The sequence below is a fragment of the Cetorhinus maximus genome, chromosome 5 (assembly GCF_964194155.1).
Source record: "Cetorhinus maximus chromosome 5, sCetMax3.hap1.1, whole genome shotgun sequence".
Lineage (NCBI taxonomy): Eukaryota > Metazoa > Chordata > Chondrichthyes > Lamniformes > Cetorhinidae > Cetorhinus > Cetorhinus maximus.
The window spans coordinates 159,147,697-159,165,482 of record NC_135883.1 but is presented as its reverse complement, the minus strand read 5'-3'; the positions used below and the strand labels follow the sequence as shown (position 1 = coordinate 159,165,482).

General features: G+C 44.3%; 1 protein-coding gene across 1 annotated transcript in view; it reads left to right on the top strand.

The window, feature by feature from the left end:
• LOC144680390 (heme-binding protein 2-like) overlaps nucleotides 1-12,260 on the top strand; it is a 34,493-nt gene extending 22,233 nt beyond the window's left edge. The window contains exons 3-4 of the mRNA XM_078541359.1: nucleotides 5,972-6,146; nucleotides 11,471-12,260. Of these exons, the coding sequence (XP_078397485.1) occupies nucleotides 5,972-6,146; nucleotides 11,471-11,642 (347 nt within the window). The 3' untranslated portion in view covers nucleotides 11,643-12,260. The remainder of the gene's footprint in view (nucleotides 1-5,971; nucleotides 6,147-11,470) is intronic.
• Nucleotides 12,261-17,786: the final 5,526 nt, after the last annotated feature.

Here is a 17,786-nt window from a genome sequence, read left to right as displayed (position 1 = left end):
CAGTCATGTCACAGTTGCTGGAGCGGTAAAGGCAATTAGTTGAAACATTTAAATTTTTTTTGATGACTGTTCGAAACCTCATCCCGCCCGTGGATGAGGATTCACAAAAAATCCAAAGGCCGCTTGGCCTTTTCACCCACCCACCAACCGTAAGGTCGGACGGGCGGTGAAACATTTCATTCAATTGGACCTTTAATGTCCTTAATGGGCCTGTTAATTGTCGGCGGGCGAGCTGCCGACTGTTGCACGCGCCTGCCCACTGAAATACCGCGTGAGGGAGCGATGACGTCGGGATGCTCGCCTGATGTCATCCTGCGTCATTTTACACACGTTCAGATCGGGCGCGCACCCGCACGACGAGCGGAAAATTCTACCCCGGGAAATATTACTGATGTCTGCACCTCGACAGTGCTTGTCATTGCTGCCAGAATGTAGTGGGCAGGTGCCACAGAGCTCGCTAATTCTCTCAGTGTGCTCTCAGCACCTTTAAGGAGGGGCTGACCCCCGTCTCTTCAGCATCTGTGACCAGTGACGCTGTGCTCCTGAAGGGCTCAGGTGCTGAAGGTGGACAAAGGATCAGAAGCTTCTAAAGTTTCATGGTTGTGTCTCTATGATATGTCCCTGATCACAGAGCACAGGCGACCTGCCCCTCAGCCAGCCAGGAGATAGACATTGTCAGAGGCTTCGTGAAGATCTATGGAGTGTCCTCACTGCATGTCATCATCATCCTCCTGTAATCAAGCGACTATTAGGGCCTCCACTGCATCTCCATGACAGGAGCATTATCACAGAGGGTATGTGTTCTGCCATAAGCCAGACTGGAGTCAAACATTAACAGATGTGATGTGAGGATCTATGGTGTCTCCTCACTGTATGTCGTCATCATCCTCCACAAATCTAGCAGCTATGAGGGCCTCCTGACCACGCCTGTCTCATCTAGTCAGTGTGAGGGCTTATGACCATCATCGTCGCCTCCGAGGACCCCCTGACCCTCATCCCTGTTGGCGTCATCCTCATCAGAGGAGATGTGCAGCTCCTCCATTTCCTCTTCAGCCAGCTCCTCTCCACGTTGCAGGATCAGGTTGTAAAGGGCGTATCTGACGACAACAATGTGTGTCACCCTCTGCGGACTGTATTGCAGGGCTCCACCAGACTGGTCCAGGCAGTGGAACCTCATCTACAGCATCCCGATGGTCTGCTCCAGCAAGTTACGCGTTGCAGCATGAGCCTCATTATAACATTGTTCTGCTGCAGTCTGAGGCTGCCGCACGGTGTCATCAGCCCCGGCCTCTGCGGGTAGCCCTTGTCCCCGAGGAGCCAATCCTGCAGCCTCTGTGGACCCTGCAAAACTCCAGGGATCTGTGACTGACTGAGGATGTAGGCATTGTGCACACTCCCTGGAAACCGTGCGCACACCTGCAGGATGTGTTTCTGGTGGTCGCACACTAGCTGCACATTCAGCGAATGGAACCACGTGTGGTTGATATAGTCCACTATGTTGCAATAGAGACCTGAGCACCACATGGGTGCAGTCAATCGCACCCTGCGCCTATGGGAAACCCGAGATCTGGGTGAATCCAATCCCTCTTGCTTCCTGGCTGTCCTGGTCCCTGGTGAAATGCACAGAGTTGTGTGCCCTCGTGAAGATGTCATCCGTGACCTCATGGATGCATTTGTGGGTAGAAGCTTGTGATACCCCACAGAGGTCCCCTGTGGAGCCTTGAAAGAAGCCACTGGCGCAGAAATTGAGCTACACTGTCAATTTCACAGCCACTGGCGTTGGATACTCTCCATGTCCCCATGGCACCAAATCCTGCAGGAGCCGGCAGATGGGACCGACCAGTTCCCTAGACATGTGCAGTCTTCGGCAACACTGGTTCTTGGTCATCTGCAGGAATGACAGGCAGCGTCTATAGACCCTGGGTGTGGCTAGGCGCTGGCCTGCAATGGCTCACTGGGGCTCGTGGGTGATGTTTGCTGGAGCACCAGCCGCCCCTTCTTCCTGAGGTTGCTGCTCCTGCCTCTATGCAGCCAGGATCCTCAGTCGCTCTCTCCTCCATCGTCTTTGCATCCTGTAGGCCATCAGGCATACAGCTAGTTCACCAGGCTCCATGATCCTGATATACTCAGCCTGCAGGATGAAAGTGAGAGACATGTGGTTAGCATGGGTGCACTAAGAACCTGTCCTGGTTAAGTGTAATGGCCCCATAACACTTCCCGGAGAGTGCTGGCCACCACTTGGATGGTCAGAGAATAGTGCGCTGCATGGCTGCCCTATTAGCTTGTACTATGGGGGAGACTGGTCCAAACTGGGATGCTGACATTGCAAGGAGCTGTGAGCATCGTGGCTGCCCTTAACCCTAACCCCCCCGATTCTCCTGAAGCTTGAAGTCCAACAGGGGACCCTGGCGAGAGCTGCACAAAGTTACTGTGTACTCACCTCCGAGTTCCCCTCAAAGTGCAGGCCACCAAGCTCACTCCTTTTATGTGCTGTTGTGAAACACGTTGGCGGACTATCCTGCTGACATGGAAGGATGACCCGGGGGAGGGGGGTCCGATTCTGGCGGGCTGGCCTGATAATGATATGCAGATGTATTACCGTGAGTTTCCTAATGAGTTACAATGATGCCCGATAGCGGGCTGAGCGGGCAATCGCAAACTGGTTTACTGCTGTCACAAAACCAATCGCGCCATATTATCCGCTCACGCCACCGATCATGCCGACTCCAGCGGGCACAGAAAATCCTGCCCATGGTGGGAGTGGGATTCCAAACTCATGTTCCTACTCCAGCAGTGGCTGCTGAATTTTCCTAGTGTAATAAAGGCTCCATATGCCAGGCATGAATCCCACTACTGGAGTCGACAAGTACCCTTGTGGAAGCTGATACATTGCATCTCTCTCAGGTTACTGGATGCTGCTGGAATGCTGGGTCCAGACTGAGGAAATTCTGTCTTGTTACAGATAAATCATGTTTGACTAGCTTCATTGAGATATTTAATGGTTAAAGGTGGATGAGAGTATAGTTGATATTATGTCTATACACTTTCAAAAGATGCTTGACAAATTAATATATAATAGACTGTTATTAAAATTAAAGCCCATGGGATTAAAGGGGTTGGCAGTGTGGATACAGAATTGGCTAAGTGACAGAACACAGAGAGTAGTGGTGGACAGTTGTTTTTCAGGTTGGAAGGAAGTTTACAGTGGTGTTCTCCAGGGGTCAGGGACTATTACACTTTTGATAAGTATTAATGATCTGGAATCGGGTATGCAAGGCATAATGCCAACATTTGCAGATGATATTAATGTTGGGGAATGCAGCAAAAAATAAGGAGGTTCTAACAGGACGTCCAATATAAGTGTAGGAGCATAGGAGCAGGAGCAGGCCATTTGGCACTTTGAGTCTGCTCCACCATTCAATAAGATCATGGCTGATCTGGCTGTGGTCTCAGTTCCCCCTTCCCCCATAACCCTTGACTAACAGAAATCTTCTAACCCTGCCTTAAATAAATTCAAAGACGCAGCCTCCACTACTTTCTGGGGAAGAGAATTCCACACACCAATGAACCTTTGGGAGAAAAAGGTTTTTACGCCGATGCGTAAAATCCTGCCCCATGTGTTCACATACATGCACAGTAACATTAATTTAGACATTGTTACTCTCCCTCTTACCCTGAGCCCACCTTGTATACCTTAAAATGGAACACCAGTAAAACTAGGAAATAAGAATACCGGTCAAAACAGTTTTTACCTTCTGGGAAGTCATTAGCACCACCATTGGCCCAGCTGTAGAGGGACACTTGAAGAAGACTGGAAGAGCAATAGTAATAGGAAATTCAATAGCTAGGGGACAGGTTGTATTTTTCTGTGACTGCAGAGGTGAATTTGGATGGTATATTGCCTCCATGGTGCCAGGGTCAAAGATGTCACGGTTCAGCTGCTGAGCATCCTGCTGGGGAAGAGTGAACAGCCAGCGGTCTGGTCCATAGCAGTACCAACGGCACAGACGCAATGAGGAATGTGATCCTGCAGTCAGGATTTAGGGAGCTAGGTAGGAAGATAGCATCCTGGAGTTCCTACGTAGCGCAGAATGTGCATTCAAGAGGTCAGAGCTGCCCTTCCATTCCTCTATCTATTAGATACGAAAACTTACTACTACTAATACAGCTTACTACTTAAAAAAAATAAAGACTCACCAGCTTCTCACTTCCTTTCTACTGATGCCATTGAAACATAGGGAATGTAACCAAATGTTTTATTTAAATCTCATTGACTTTCTTAATTTTGTTTTGTAGTTTTTAATTTCCCTGCTCCTTAAACTATCTCCTTAACTTTGGAGATAGGGAAACAAGCTACAATACTCACCAGCCAATTAATTCATACTTTCCAGTGATGTGACATTTTGATTTATTTTTTCTCTCCTATTTAATTTCAAACTCCAGCATGCCCAGGCCCACTCCTCCTCCGCAGACTCTCCTTGAGTAATGGAGTTGAATATAAAGGTAGTGATGCTTTTCATGCAGTTTTACAGGGCATTGGTGAGACCACATCTAGAGTACTGTGTACAGTTTTGATCTCCTTATTTAAGAAATGACATAATTGCGTGAGAAGCAGTTCAGAGAAGTTTCAGACGACTGATTCCTGGGCTGAGCAGATTATCATATGAGGAAAGGTTGGACAGGTTGGGCCTGTATCCATTGAAGTTTAGAAGATGGAGGTGATTTTATTGAAACATATAAGACCCAGAGGAGGCTGGACAGGGTGGATGTTGAGAGGATATTTCCCCTTGTTGGAAAGACCAGAACTGGGGGACACAGTTTAAAATTAATGGGTTTCCCATTTAAGAGAGAGATGAAGAGATTTTTTTTTTTCTCAGAAGGTTGTGCGTCTGTGTAACCCACTTTCCCTGAGATGGGTAGAGGCAGGTCACTGAATATTTTTAAGGCAGAAATAGATAAATTTGTGACCAACAATGGAGTCAAAGGTACAGGGGGTAGGCAAGAATGTTGAGGCCACAATCAGATCAGCCATGATCTTACTGAATGTGGAGCAGGCTCAAGGAGCCAAATGACTTACTCCTGCTCCTAATTTGTATGTTTTTATGAAAGTGAGATCAGGCGATTGGTTTGCAAAACACGTCCCTTCAGTCTTCAAGCCTCTGGTCACCTGTCATTTTAATTCTCCATCTTGCTTCCATGCTGATCTTGCTGTCCACAGTCTCCTGCCATGTTCCAATGACTCTCATCAGAGCCTCTGCCTCCATTTCCTTTCCTTTCTCTTTGCTGGTTTCCTTTTCTCTCTCTTGTTTTGCTCTTTTTGTTTTCAGGCGGTAGCTGTTCAGATTCTGTCAATCACACCTCCTCCAGGCACATCTTTGGTTTCTTTACAATAGGAAGGAGATCAAGGCCTTGGAGAGGGTGCAGAAGAGATTTACTAGAAATATAGGAGTGTGGATGGGTCTCAGTTACATGGAGAGACTGGAGAGGTCAGAAGTCATTTCCTTCGAGCAGAGAACGTTGCCAGGAGATTTGAGAGAGGTTTTCAGAACCAGGAAGGGTTTTGACAGAGTAAATAAGGAGAAACTGTTTTCAGTGGCAGAGCAGCTGATACCCAGAGTGCATAGAATTTAGATGATTGGCAAAAGGATCAGGTGGAACATTTATTTAAACAATGAGTCACTGTGATATGGAGAGCACTGCCTGAACTGGTGGTGAACCAAGTTCAATATTAAAATTCAAAAGACAATTCTTGAGATAATGGGAAACATTTTTGTGTGTCTGTGGGAAAAGAGGAGGTCAGGGTGATTAGTGGGTTATGTCCACCAAACAACACAGGAGCAGCCTGCCTGGAGGCTGTATCATTCTGTGTGTCTATGATTCAATGTAGCCACATCAGTGTTTTCCACATCTCAGCAAAGTCTCCCTGATTCACCATGAGCAATGCTGTAACAATGTGTTTCTTTGTCTACAGGTACAATTGTTCCCATCTCTGCACCTTGGGTAGTTTCTGGATACATGGAAAATGGCACAATGGAACAGACATTCTTGATATCTGTTATGATAGTTGCTGAAGTCATCAATCCACCAGAACCAACAGATCCAACAGTTCAACTAGGGATTCAACCCACAGATTGGTACTATGTCAGGTGAATTTAGTTACTGATACATTGAGTTTGATATTGCTTTAACTCAGCTCTTGTGTCAACATCACCTAACCTAGAATCAGGCTATGATTAATGGGCTCATCCGAGTACATTGGAACATTGGTCAATATTTATTGTATAATGGAGTGATTCATATCTCACAATCTGCAGTTCCTTCTTCTGAGAACACAGCGAGACCTCCCCGTCCACATTAGTCAGGTTCATGTGGAGTTAGCTCCTGTTTTTCCGATATTCTCACATCCACCACATTGTTTATTTTTGGAAGAACAAATTCACATCCTTGTTTTATATAGATACAATAAGCATAGTGGGAGAGGAAGTATTGGAGGGACTGGCATCCTTGAAGGTGGATAAATCACCAGGGCCGGATGGATTGTATCCAGGCTTTTGAATAAAGCCAGGGAAGAAACCGCAGATGCTCTAAGGATCACTCTCCAATCCTCAATAGGATTGGAGGCCTGCAAATGTCGTACCATTTTTTAAAAAGGGTGTGAAGGATATGCCAGAAAATTACAGGCCAGTCAGTCTGACTTCAGCAGTGGACAAATTATTGGAGACAACTCTGAGAGACAGGATGAACTGGGACGGATCGATCATGGATAGTCAGCCTGGTTTTGTTCGGGAATATTGTGTCTTTCTAGCTTAATTAAATTTTTGAGGAAGCAACAAGGAGGATTGATGAGAGTAGTGCAGTGGATGTTGTCTACATAGATTTTAATGAGGCATTTGACAAGGTCCCGCATGGCAGACTGTTCAGAAAAGTGAGATCCCATTGGATACAGGGGAAGGTGGCTGGTTGAATCCCAAATTGGCTCAGTGACAGGAAACAAAGGGTTTCCAGTGGTTTTCCATCAGGCTCATTGTTGGGACCTTGCTGTTTATTGTATTTATTAATGAATTAGACTTTAAAGTGTGAGGCATCATTGGGAAATTTGTAAATGACACAGAAATTGGCTGTGCAGATGATAGTGAAGAGGACAGCTGTTGACTCCAGAATGATATCAATGGTTTTGTTGAGTGGGTGGAGAAATGGCAAATGGAATTCAATCCGGAAAAGTGCAATTGGAGAGGACAAACAAAGCAAGGGAATATTCAATAAACGGGAAATTATTGAGAGGGTTTGACGAAGTGAGAGACTTTGGAGTGCATGTCTACAGGTCCTTGAATGTGGCAGGACCGGTGGACAAGATGGTTAACTTTATCAGGCGAGCTATTTAATATAAAAGCAAGGATATAATGATGGAACTTTATCAAATGCTGATTAGGCCACAGCTGGAATTCTGTGCACAGTTCTAGTCACCACATTACAGGAAGGACATAATTGCTCAGGAGAGAGTGCAGAGGAGATTTACAAGAATTTTGCCATGGCTTCAAAATTTCAGTATGAGGGGAGATTGGATAGGCTCTGGTAGATTTCCTTAGAACAGAGGAGACTAAGGAGTGACCTAATTGAGGTGTACAAAGTTATGTGGGGCCGAGAATGGGTAAACAGGAAAGACTTGATTCCCCTGGCTGAGGGGTCAATTAGCAGAGGACATAGATTTAAGGAGATTGGTAGGAATATTAGAGGGGACATGTGGAAAAACTTTGGAATTCACTGCTTAAGTTGGTGGTTGAGGCTGAAAAGCTCAACTCTTTTAAATGGTACCTGGACCTGCATCTGAAACATTGTAACCTGCAAGGCTACGGACCTATTGCTGGAAAGTGGGATTAAAATGAGTGGTTAGTCTTGTTTTCCTCTTTTTTGGCTGGTGCAGACATGATGGGCTGAATGGCCTGTTTCTTCACCGTAACTTTTCTATGGTTCTATGGTTAATCAGTGCCTCACCCAAAACCATTTCATTTCATCATCTCATTGAGATGTCTGATGTTCTATTCTAATTAGTTTAAATGTCCCTTTATCTGCTCTTTCTGTGCTTAGTCATAACTGGCACGGTTCCAAATGTTACTGGCTTCGCTCCCAATCCCTTTGGATGGGACATTTTCCTCATATGTGTCTGGATGATGAATGACAGTGTGATTTGCTGATCTCAGAGAGGATCAAGCTGGGCCCAGTCCTTTCCTCACTAAACATTCACCAATTCACACTATCAGTGAGGGTCACTACACAGGACGCTCTCCAATGTGGACATTGTCCTCCTGCTGCAATGAACAGTGATGCTATTTTGTCATCTCTAGAGCTTGCACATTGAGCTTTTACAGTGAGCAGTTGTGATCACAGAGATTGCTGTTTGGTAAAATTACGGCCTAGTTTTCACTCTCTTTAAATTATTGACAGAAATTCAGACTTGGGGCCTGTGAATTCCCAACCAGTGACCCCTGTGAACAACAATTCACTCCAGGAATTCCTGATCACAGATTCTGTCCTCATATTTTAAACAATCAAAGAAAGTGGAAGTTTTCCCTTCAAAGAGTAGAAGTTGGGGTGGGAGGAGTTTCTGAGACATCAGCTGGATGTGGATCCTTTATATGGGTTGGCAGTATGTGGTAGATTTGTAGAGAGCTGGAAATTCTGCAGGCAATTTGTGCACAGCAAGATCATACAAACATACAAATTAGGAGCAGGAGTAGGCCATCAGCCCCTGGAGCCTTCTCTGCCATTCACTAAGATCATGGCCGATCTGACTGCAGCCTCAATTTCACTTTCCTGCCTACCCCCTATACCTTTCACTCCCTTACTGGTCAATAATCTAACTCCGTCTACCTTAAAACTATTGAATGACCCTCTTCTGCTCTCTGGGGAAGAGAGTTCCACTCACTCAAGACCCTCTGAGAAAAAAAAACGTTCACTTCATCTCCATTTTCAATAGGAGAGCTCTTTTTAAACTTTGCTCTCAGGTTCAGGTCTCTCCAACAAAGGGAAAAAACCTCTCAGCATCCACTCTGTCAAGCCGCCTCAACATCTTTTATGTTTCAATAAGATCACCTCATTCTTCGAAACTCAAATTGGCCCAACATGCCCAACCTACTCCCTACCCTAAACAAAAACAGAATTACCTGGAAAAACTCAGCAGGTCTGGCAGCATCGGCGGAGAAGAAACCAGTTAACATTTCGAGCCTTCATGGCCCTTCGGCAGAACTGAAGCATAGTTAGAAGAAGGGAGAAATATAAATTGGTTTAAGGTTTGGGGTGGGGGTGGTGGTTGGTGGGGGGAGAGAGACACATTGAGGGTGTAGTGATTGTGGAGATGAGCAGATAATCTGCTCATCTCCACAATCACCACACCCTCAATGTGTCTCTCTCCCCCCACCAACCACACCCCCACCCCCCACCCCCAACCTTAAACCAATTTATATTTCTCCCTTCTTCTAACTATGCTTCAGTTCTGCCGAAGGGCCATGAAGGCTCGAAACGTTAACTGATTTCTTCTCCGCCGATGCTGCCAGACCTGCTGAGTTTTTCCAGGTAATTCTGTTTTTGTTTTGGATTTCCAGCATCCGCAGTAGCTTTTAGCTTTTTGTTTTTACTCCCTACCCTCCCCGACTACTCACCCAGCAACTGGTTGAACCCTCCCGATCCCATGACCAACCCCCATCCTCCGCGGATACCCTCCCATTCCCGTGCCAGCCTCTGGCTCACCCTACAATCCCACCACCCCCACTGACCACCAGGCATCCCCCGATCCTACCCACTTACCTTGCACACTTACCTTCTCCCTGGCTTCTCAAAATGGCTGGGTCCAAAAGATCAAAAGACGTAGGAGCAGAAGTCGGCCATTTGGCCCATCAAGCATGCCCTGCTATTCAATGAGATCATGGCTGACCTGATAATTCTCAACTCCACTTTCCTGCTTTTTCCACATAATCCTTGATTCCCTTACTGAATAAAAATCTGTCTATCTCAGCCTTGAATGTATTTTGCGGCCCAGCCTCTCCAGCTCATTAAACTTTAAACTTACCTGCTTTATAGCAGCTGGTGCCATAAAAAGGGGTCTGGCCTCCTCTCGAATGATTCTGCTGCCCTCGACTGAAGGCCTCGGGAACACGCTGCACTGCACATTTCTCACCTGGCCCGAGGTGAAAGGTCGGGACAGGAAGGTGCAGCTCCTGAGTAAGGTCAGAAAAAGGAGCAGAGTGGCAATGCAATAGTCGTTGTCAATTCACGGAAGTTCTGGCCCAAGTTCTCTGCCTCAAACTGAAAGCAAAATTCAATCATATTATGGTCACTGCTGCCTAGATGTGCCTTTACTGTTACGTATCATTAAATAATCCTGTCTTGCTGCCCATGACCAGGTGTAGCATCGTCTGCTCTCTGGTTGGCTGTAGAATGTGCTGCTCTAAGATACTGTCCCAAAAACACTCTCTGAGCACATCTTGCCAACCTGATTCATCCAATTTATATGTAGATTAAAATTACCCACGATTATCACTGTACCTTTGTCACAAGCCCCTGTTATTCCTTTCTGATACCCGCTCCTACAGTGTGGTTACTGTTTGGGGCCGATAAACCACTCCCATAAATGACTTCCATCTCTTCCCAAACTGATTCTTCATCTTGATTTTTAGAACTAAAGTCATCTCTCTCCAAAGGTCTTCCCTTTAATCCGAGGCTGTGCCGTCGGGTCCTAGTCTCTGCTACTAATGGAAACATCTTCCCCACGTCCACTCTATCCAGGCATTTCATTATTCTGTAAGTTTCCATCAGATCCCCCCTCATCCTTCTAAACTCCATCTGCTGCCCTTGTCCTTCTAGATGGTAGCGATTGTGGGTTTGGAAGATGCTGTCTAGGGAGCCTTGGTGAGTTCCTGCAGTGCATCTTTTAGATGATACACACTGCTACCACTGTGCACCAGTGGTGGAGGGAGTGAACGTTTGTGGATGGGAAGCCAATCAAGTGCGCTGCTTTCTCCTGGATAATGTCAAACTGCTCAAGTGTTGATGGAGCAGCGCTCATCCAGGCAAGTGGAGAGTATTCCATCACATTCTTGTAATTGGTGGACAGTCTTTGGGGAGTCAGGAGGTAAGTTATTCACCACAGGATTTCCAACCTCTGACCTTCTCTTGTAGACACAGTATTTATATGGCTAGTCCAGTTCCGTTTCTGGTCAACGGTAACCCACAGGAAGTTGATAGTAGGGGATTCAGTGATGGTAATGCCATTGAATGTCATTTCCCTGTATTAAATCCAATCTGCCACTTGTCTGCCCATTGGGCTATCTTAGATATTATGTCACTACAGCTGTGGATGAACTGAATGGTGGAGGGTCCTCAGTGGGCTGAATGTCCTGACAATCCATTTGGCTTCCATACGGGCTTTGTCAGGAGGAACAAAAATGAAAATTATATATTCTTAATTCTGTTGCAGGGATTTTGACCAGAAACTTGATGGGCAACAATATGAAAAACTCGTGACTGAATTCCGGCAGGACTTGGAACAAGACAATCGACACTTTGATCCAACATTTATCATTGCTTTTTTTAACACACATGGGCTCATGCAAATAGCTTTTAGAAAGATAGTAAATCCTCTCGGGTAGGTTTTGTTGCCTCTATAGACATCGAACAGTGAGATGTGCTTAACTCTATTCTTAAACTGATTGAACCTTCCACTAATTACACTTTGGATTTAAGCTGGAGTACTGTGCAAAGTTCTGGTCTCCTTTCCTAAGGAAGGATATATTTACCTTAGAGGGAACGCAATGACTGTTCATTAGACAGATTACATATATGTGCTGGTATTGGGGTTATGAACAATTCCACCAATGACACATTCAGCACTGAGACCCTGTTTAGAAAATTGCCCTCTACTGACAGATAACTCTGACTCCCAAACACACTGCTGCATTTAATCTTTATTCAAAATTATACAAACACGTTAGCATCAACAGTGAGCCTTTCTTCCTCATTTACATAAACTGGTCCCTTTAGTTGTTTTATTCAGTGATTCTAAACAACGGCTCTTTCCAGGTGTCCAGCTCAATGTCTCCCACACTATCCAGTGACAGACAGATCATGGTTCTCACCAGGGGCTGTCCCTCCTTGTCTTTCCCAAAGTCAAATAAAACAGAGGCTCTTCAATCCTGCTCCACCATTCAGTAAGATCATGGCTGATCTTCTCCCTCAATTCCACCTTCCCACACTATCCCTCGAGTGTGTAATCTGTCTAATAAACAGGCATTGCAGTCCCTCTAAGGAAAGTTCATCAAACCTTAGGTAAGGAGGCCAAAACTACAGTTGTGGTGTCACCTATATAATTGAAGTAAAATTTATTTTCTTTTTACTCTCTTTGTAATAAAGGCTAAGATACCATTTGTTTTCCTGATTGCTTGTTGTAACTGCATATTACCTTTCTATGCTTCATGAGTAAAGACACCCAAGCCCCTCTGAATACCAACATTTTCCAGTCACTCACCCATGCAAAATATTCCACTTTAAATTTTTCCTATATTTGGCAGACTTCACATGTCCTCAAATGAGATTCCGTCTGCCACCTTCTTACCCATTCACTTAACCAAACAAATATGGAGAAACCACATGGTCTTCTTCCCACACGTTAACCAGACATGAGGATCCAGCCCTGGCAGATCTGACTGTCCCTGACACAGGAGCCCTGACTGCTGCTGTTGCTTTTCATATTGTTTATAATTAGGTTCCTCCTTCAATTCCAAGTTATTTGCTCATGTTTCAGGTTCATTTCTGACCAACCACCTCTGTGGGCAGCAAAGGTAAAATGAGTCTAACATCACCGCCCTGCATATACACAGGCCTAATCCCAGTTGGACATGGGTAGTGAGCCCTCCATTGGGTAACAGAGATTAATCACTGCAGTAATTTGCCTTTTCTATAATCTTGCTTTAATTGAATCATGACCAGACTGAGATTGAGATGGTCCTAGTGACTGAAATAGTTCCAGAATGTTCTATCTTGACACAGCAGTGGATTATATTTATGTTTATCACAATCATGCTGATCAGGATGCTTAAAGGTGAAGTGAAAGTATCTAATTGAAAATGGGATGTGTTTCAGAGCAGAGAGAATTGAAGTTGTTACGAATGAAATTATGGAGTGGTCAGGTTTGGCACTGTACCTGAGCTCAGGGAGAGGAGCATGAGAATGGCAGCTTGCATTGAGGCCCAGGACCGGCACGAGTGACTCAGTGGTGAAGGGGTATGTGGAGTTGAGTCAGGGCTCGGGGACATGCAGAAGTTAAAAAGTGTGTGAGTTGCTCGGTAATAGAAACAGCCAGAGACACCTAGAATTAAAGTGCATGAGCAACATGGCTCCTTGTATTAAAACAGCTTCTTCAGACTCTCCACTTCTTCCTGCAGACTCCCTCTGCGGGTATAATTCTGGAAGGATAATTCTAGTGAACAATATGTACAGATTGCAATTTCAAAACAGTAATCAAAAACAGAAAGATCCAAGGAGGGCAGAGGGTGGACTTGGGGCAGGGAGGGGTGAAATAGGAGGGGCCTGGCATCTTGGGTCTGGTCGGGGTGGGTGTAAGGGTGGTGGGGAAAAGGAGTTTTTGATCAGAAAATGAGGGGCTTAAAGGACAATGTCAGGACATGTGGATCCATTTCTAATTGTTGATTGGCTGAGTCCTTGAGTTCACCTACAACATTCCAAATATCCCTGCGGAGAGTGATCTCCGACAATCTCCTTTACAATGCATGGAAGGGAGAGCCAGCTGAGCCGGCAACTTCAGCCATGTTCCACAGAGCAGTGAGTGCAACACTGGACACTAACATAAACATCAATAAAGAGTGAAGCAAAAAACTCCTTTATTGTGGAAGAGATAATATTGTATCTCCCTAATTCTTCTGTAACCATCAAGCTGTGCCAACTATGAGCTGTGACAGGACATTGAGCTTTCTGATTAAATTAGTTTCAACAAATAACGATGGTGCCGACATGAATAAAGAGAAACCAATGTAATGTGAAATACTTACAAGCGAAGTTTAAATTTAAAAAACATGCAGTCCACCTTTCTGCTCTCAATAATTCTCCTGTTAGTAGCAATAGAGTTGGGCAGGAAAGTTGTGGTCATGATGAAGATCCTCCCTGTTTGTCCAGGAGACTCTTTTATAACCCGCCTATACCTGTTCATATGTCAGCTGACAACAGTATTCACCACTGAAAAGCTTCCCCGCAGCATGGTCACACACGTCTCCCATGTACACAATCGGCAAATTAAGTTTTCATTAGAATCGTGAGGAACCTGAAGTGGAAGATTTTACGACTCTGGTTTGAAGCAGCTTAAAACTGAGAAAGAACCCCAATCTAAAATTAGAATCCAAGGACTGAATATGGAATAAAAATCAGAATCCCATCTCCTCACCCACATTGGGAGCTCACATCTGGAATATCAACAGACTGAACCTGTGATTGAGGACATGATCTATTCAGATATTACCCCTGTTAACAGGTGACCCATTCACAGGCTTCTCTCATGGAACAAATAAGCCATTGTCTTCTTGCCTTTGTTTGTCTTTTGTTTTTCAAACTGCTGGGAATGTATTCTCACTGTGAAATAAAGAGGGTGATGCATTTCAACATTTGGTCTCATGTTAGATTCTTACTCAGAAATAAATCTGGGTCACTCATTTACTATTTCTGGGGAGATAGTGGTATTGTGGTAATAGTGGGGGGGATGTGAGGAAAAACATTTTTACCCAGAGGGTGGTGACGGTTTGGAATGCGCTGCCTGGGAGGTTGGTGGAGGCGGGTTGCCTCATATCCTTTAAAACGTACCTGGATGAGCATTTGGCCCATCATAACATTCAAGGCTATGGGCCAAATGCTGGTAAATGGGATTAGGTAGGTAAGTCAGGTGTTTCTCAAGTGTCGGTACAGACTCGATGGGCCGAAGAGCCTCTTCTGCACTGTGTGATTCTGTCATTCTGTGAACACCCATATCCCATGGAAGATGAAATAAAAATCTTAGATAAACTCTCCACATTTCAGTGAAATGATTCTGTCAAAATATTAAGGTGTAAGAGGAAAGACTGAGAAGGAATGAAGAGACAGAGAGTAATTTCTTGAGAGATGTGACACTTGGAGAGTGAGCTCCTTATTCTCCAGGTGACAGCTCACACCCCGTGCAGCCTGACACTTCAACCTGTCAAACTCCACTCTGAACAGGGTTCAAAACTCTCTCAATGGGATTTCACTGATAAACTCCCAGGATAGACAGAGTCCAACACACAACAATTCATGGATCAATCATCGGTCGGGTGTTGTGAAATTCATCTCGCATGGAAACTCTCTCAATCTGGGCAGGTAAGGGACGATTCTAGGGAGGGACCTGGTTAATCCGGGTCTCATTCCCCTTTCCTCACGTGTTCAAATTTACACCCAAGAATGGTCCAAAACTCCTTCCCTCCACAATTTTCAGGAAGAGGTTGAACTGACGGGAGAATCTCATCAATTGGGATTTCTGTCAGTTCCACCTCCATTGTGTGAAAGTTGCTTCTCCCTGTAGGAAACTGGGAGACTAGCATTCCAGGGTCTGATCCTGGCTGGAGTGAGACCTGCTTTCCCTCTAAAGGACACTTTTCCTGCTGCAAAAACAGAACATTTAAAATCAGGTGTTTTTTTTTTAAGGATCTTTGTTCCAGGGAAGAGGCCCCACTTACATGGCAGCAAGATAACACAGTGATATCCCTCCAAACCCCACTCAGACAGACACACCAGTTAGTGAGGAAATCACAGCCACAGCCCCAATATATTCCAATCGTCCTGATCCTGGAATTCCAGGGAGGGGCAGCAGCATATCCATGGGGCAGCCGGATATCCTGCTCCATGATGAACCTTCCCAGGAAGCAACCATTCAATTCAAGGATGAATCCCAGCGGTTGGGAGCTGGGATTTTGACAATTTTGTTTATAGTGTAGCCTCCAACAGGGTCAAAACTGGGTAAGGATGAAGTGGATTATAATCCTAGCCCCTCTTTGGGCTATTCCCGATCAGACACACTCCTCGGATGATCACTCTCACTTCAGGTTAAGAGAATGAGGCCTCACAGATATTTAGAGCTGATCGAACTCTCCCTGAAGGGAAGGAACTACCAGAGAATATTGCTGTCCTCCAGATAGCCTTTTTAACAAGTTTAAACTCGATTATAACAGCCCAGATATTATTGAGGTTCGGGCATCTCTCCACAACATTATAATTCTCCACTGAAGGCTGTACAGAGATGTATTTCCGGGTTTGGATATAGAAGGTGATATGAGACAATATACTTTCTAAATTATATAAATGTTTATTCAGGAACTGAGCATGCAATTCATTTTTATGGTAATTCAATCGCAACATTGACAGTTCGAGGAAAACTTAGTATAATCTTGTCTCTAATAGAGAATGCAGTCTTATTAATATTACAATATTGGTAGTAGGGAACATGATTATTGCTGAAAACAGAGACATGTCAAAGCTTTTCATTTTATACTCATCAGGACTCTTCTCAAGAATAGCAATATAAGGGGAAAACAATAATTTATACTGTATGAGAAGAGAGTGTTGATTGATTGGCAAGTGGACTCTGACTGGTAGAGGCGTTGCCATGACGTGAATCAGTTTTCATTGAACTTATGATCGTGACAATTCGCGCAGTTGAGTTCAGCTTTGATGACATCATGTAAGCCCAAATAGATGGTGTTGCTATGGGGTCAACTCGAGGCCCAGCTCTCTCAAACATCTTTTTTGGTTTCCATGAGAAACGTGTCTTTGATGGAGTGACACCGAACCTCCTACCCCTAGTTAGGAAAATATAATAATTTTTATCTGATGGAGAGTCATATGGACTCGAAACATTAACTGTATTCCTCTCCACAGATGCTGTCAGACCTGCTGAGTTTTTCCAGCTATTTTTGTTTTTGTTTCAGATTTCCAGCATCCACAGTATTTTGTTTTTGTTATAATAATTTTTCGTTTGGTATCACAATTTATTGTAAGGTAGGGCTTAATTGAATTAAAGATAGCTGGTCTGAAGGATTTGATGTAACAGAAGTGAAGCTGGGTTTGAAATTATAAATAGTTAAACATGGCTGAAGTTTTAGAATGTGAGGTGTAAAGGGAAATTTGCATTTTTAGATAAACCAGAGTCGTTTAAATTTCAAAATTGGCGTTAAAATGTTATACATAACCAGAAGAAGCCAAACAGTGTGTTTATTTTCCCCAAAGCTTACTGACAAAATTGGAACTGTGAAAGATCTTTAAAAAATATTTTTATTAGTAAAATAGAGTTGAAAGGCATATTGGGACAATGGGATTTTCATTAAAAAGGGAGAAACCTGTACAGAGGAGATGCGGTTTTGTGTAAGAGGAGGGCATTCTAAGATCTAACAAGTGTGAAAAGCCTCAAGCCTCTTAGCCTCAAGTTGCTTCTACACGAACTGAAGTGATGAAAACTCACTTTGAATTCTACTGTTCAGGGCATCGTGTTACTTTGCCTGGGTCATTTAAAATCTGTGTTTTACTGTTGAATTAATGGAAGTGTAACTGGGAGTTAGATTAACCAGCGGATCCAGGAGCTTTCAGAGTAGCAATTTGTAAACCCATATATGTGCTTAAAATCATTTTTATTAATAAAGGTTTAATTTGGATGTACAAGGAACCTATAAAACTTGGTGGGCCTATTAGTACTGAACTTAAATCACACAGCTCAAAATAAATAGAAA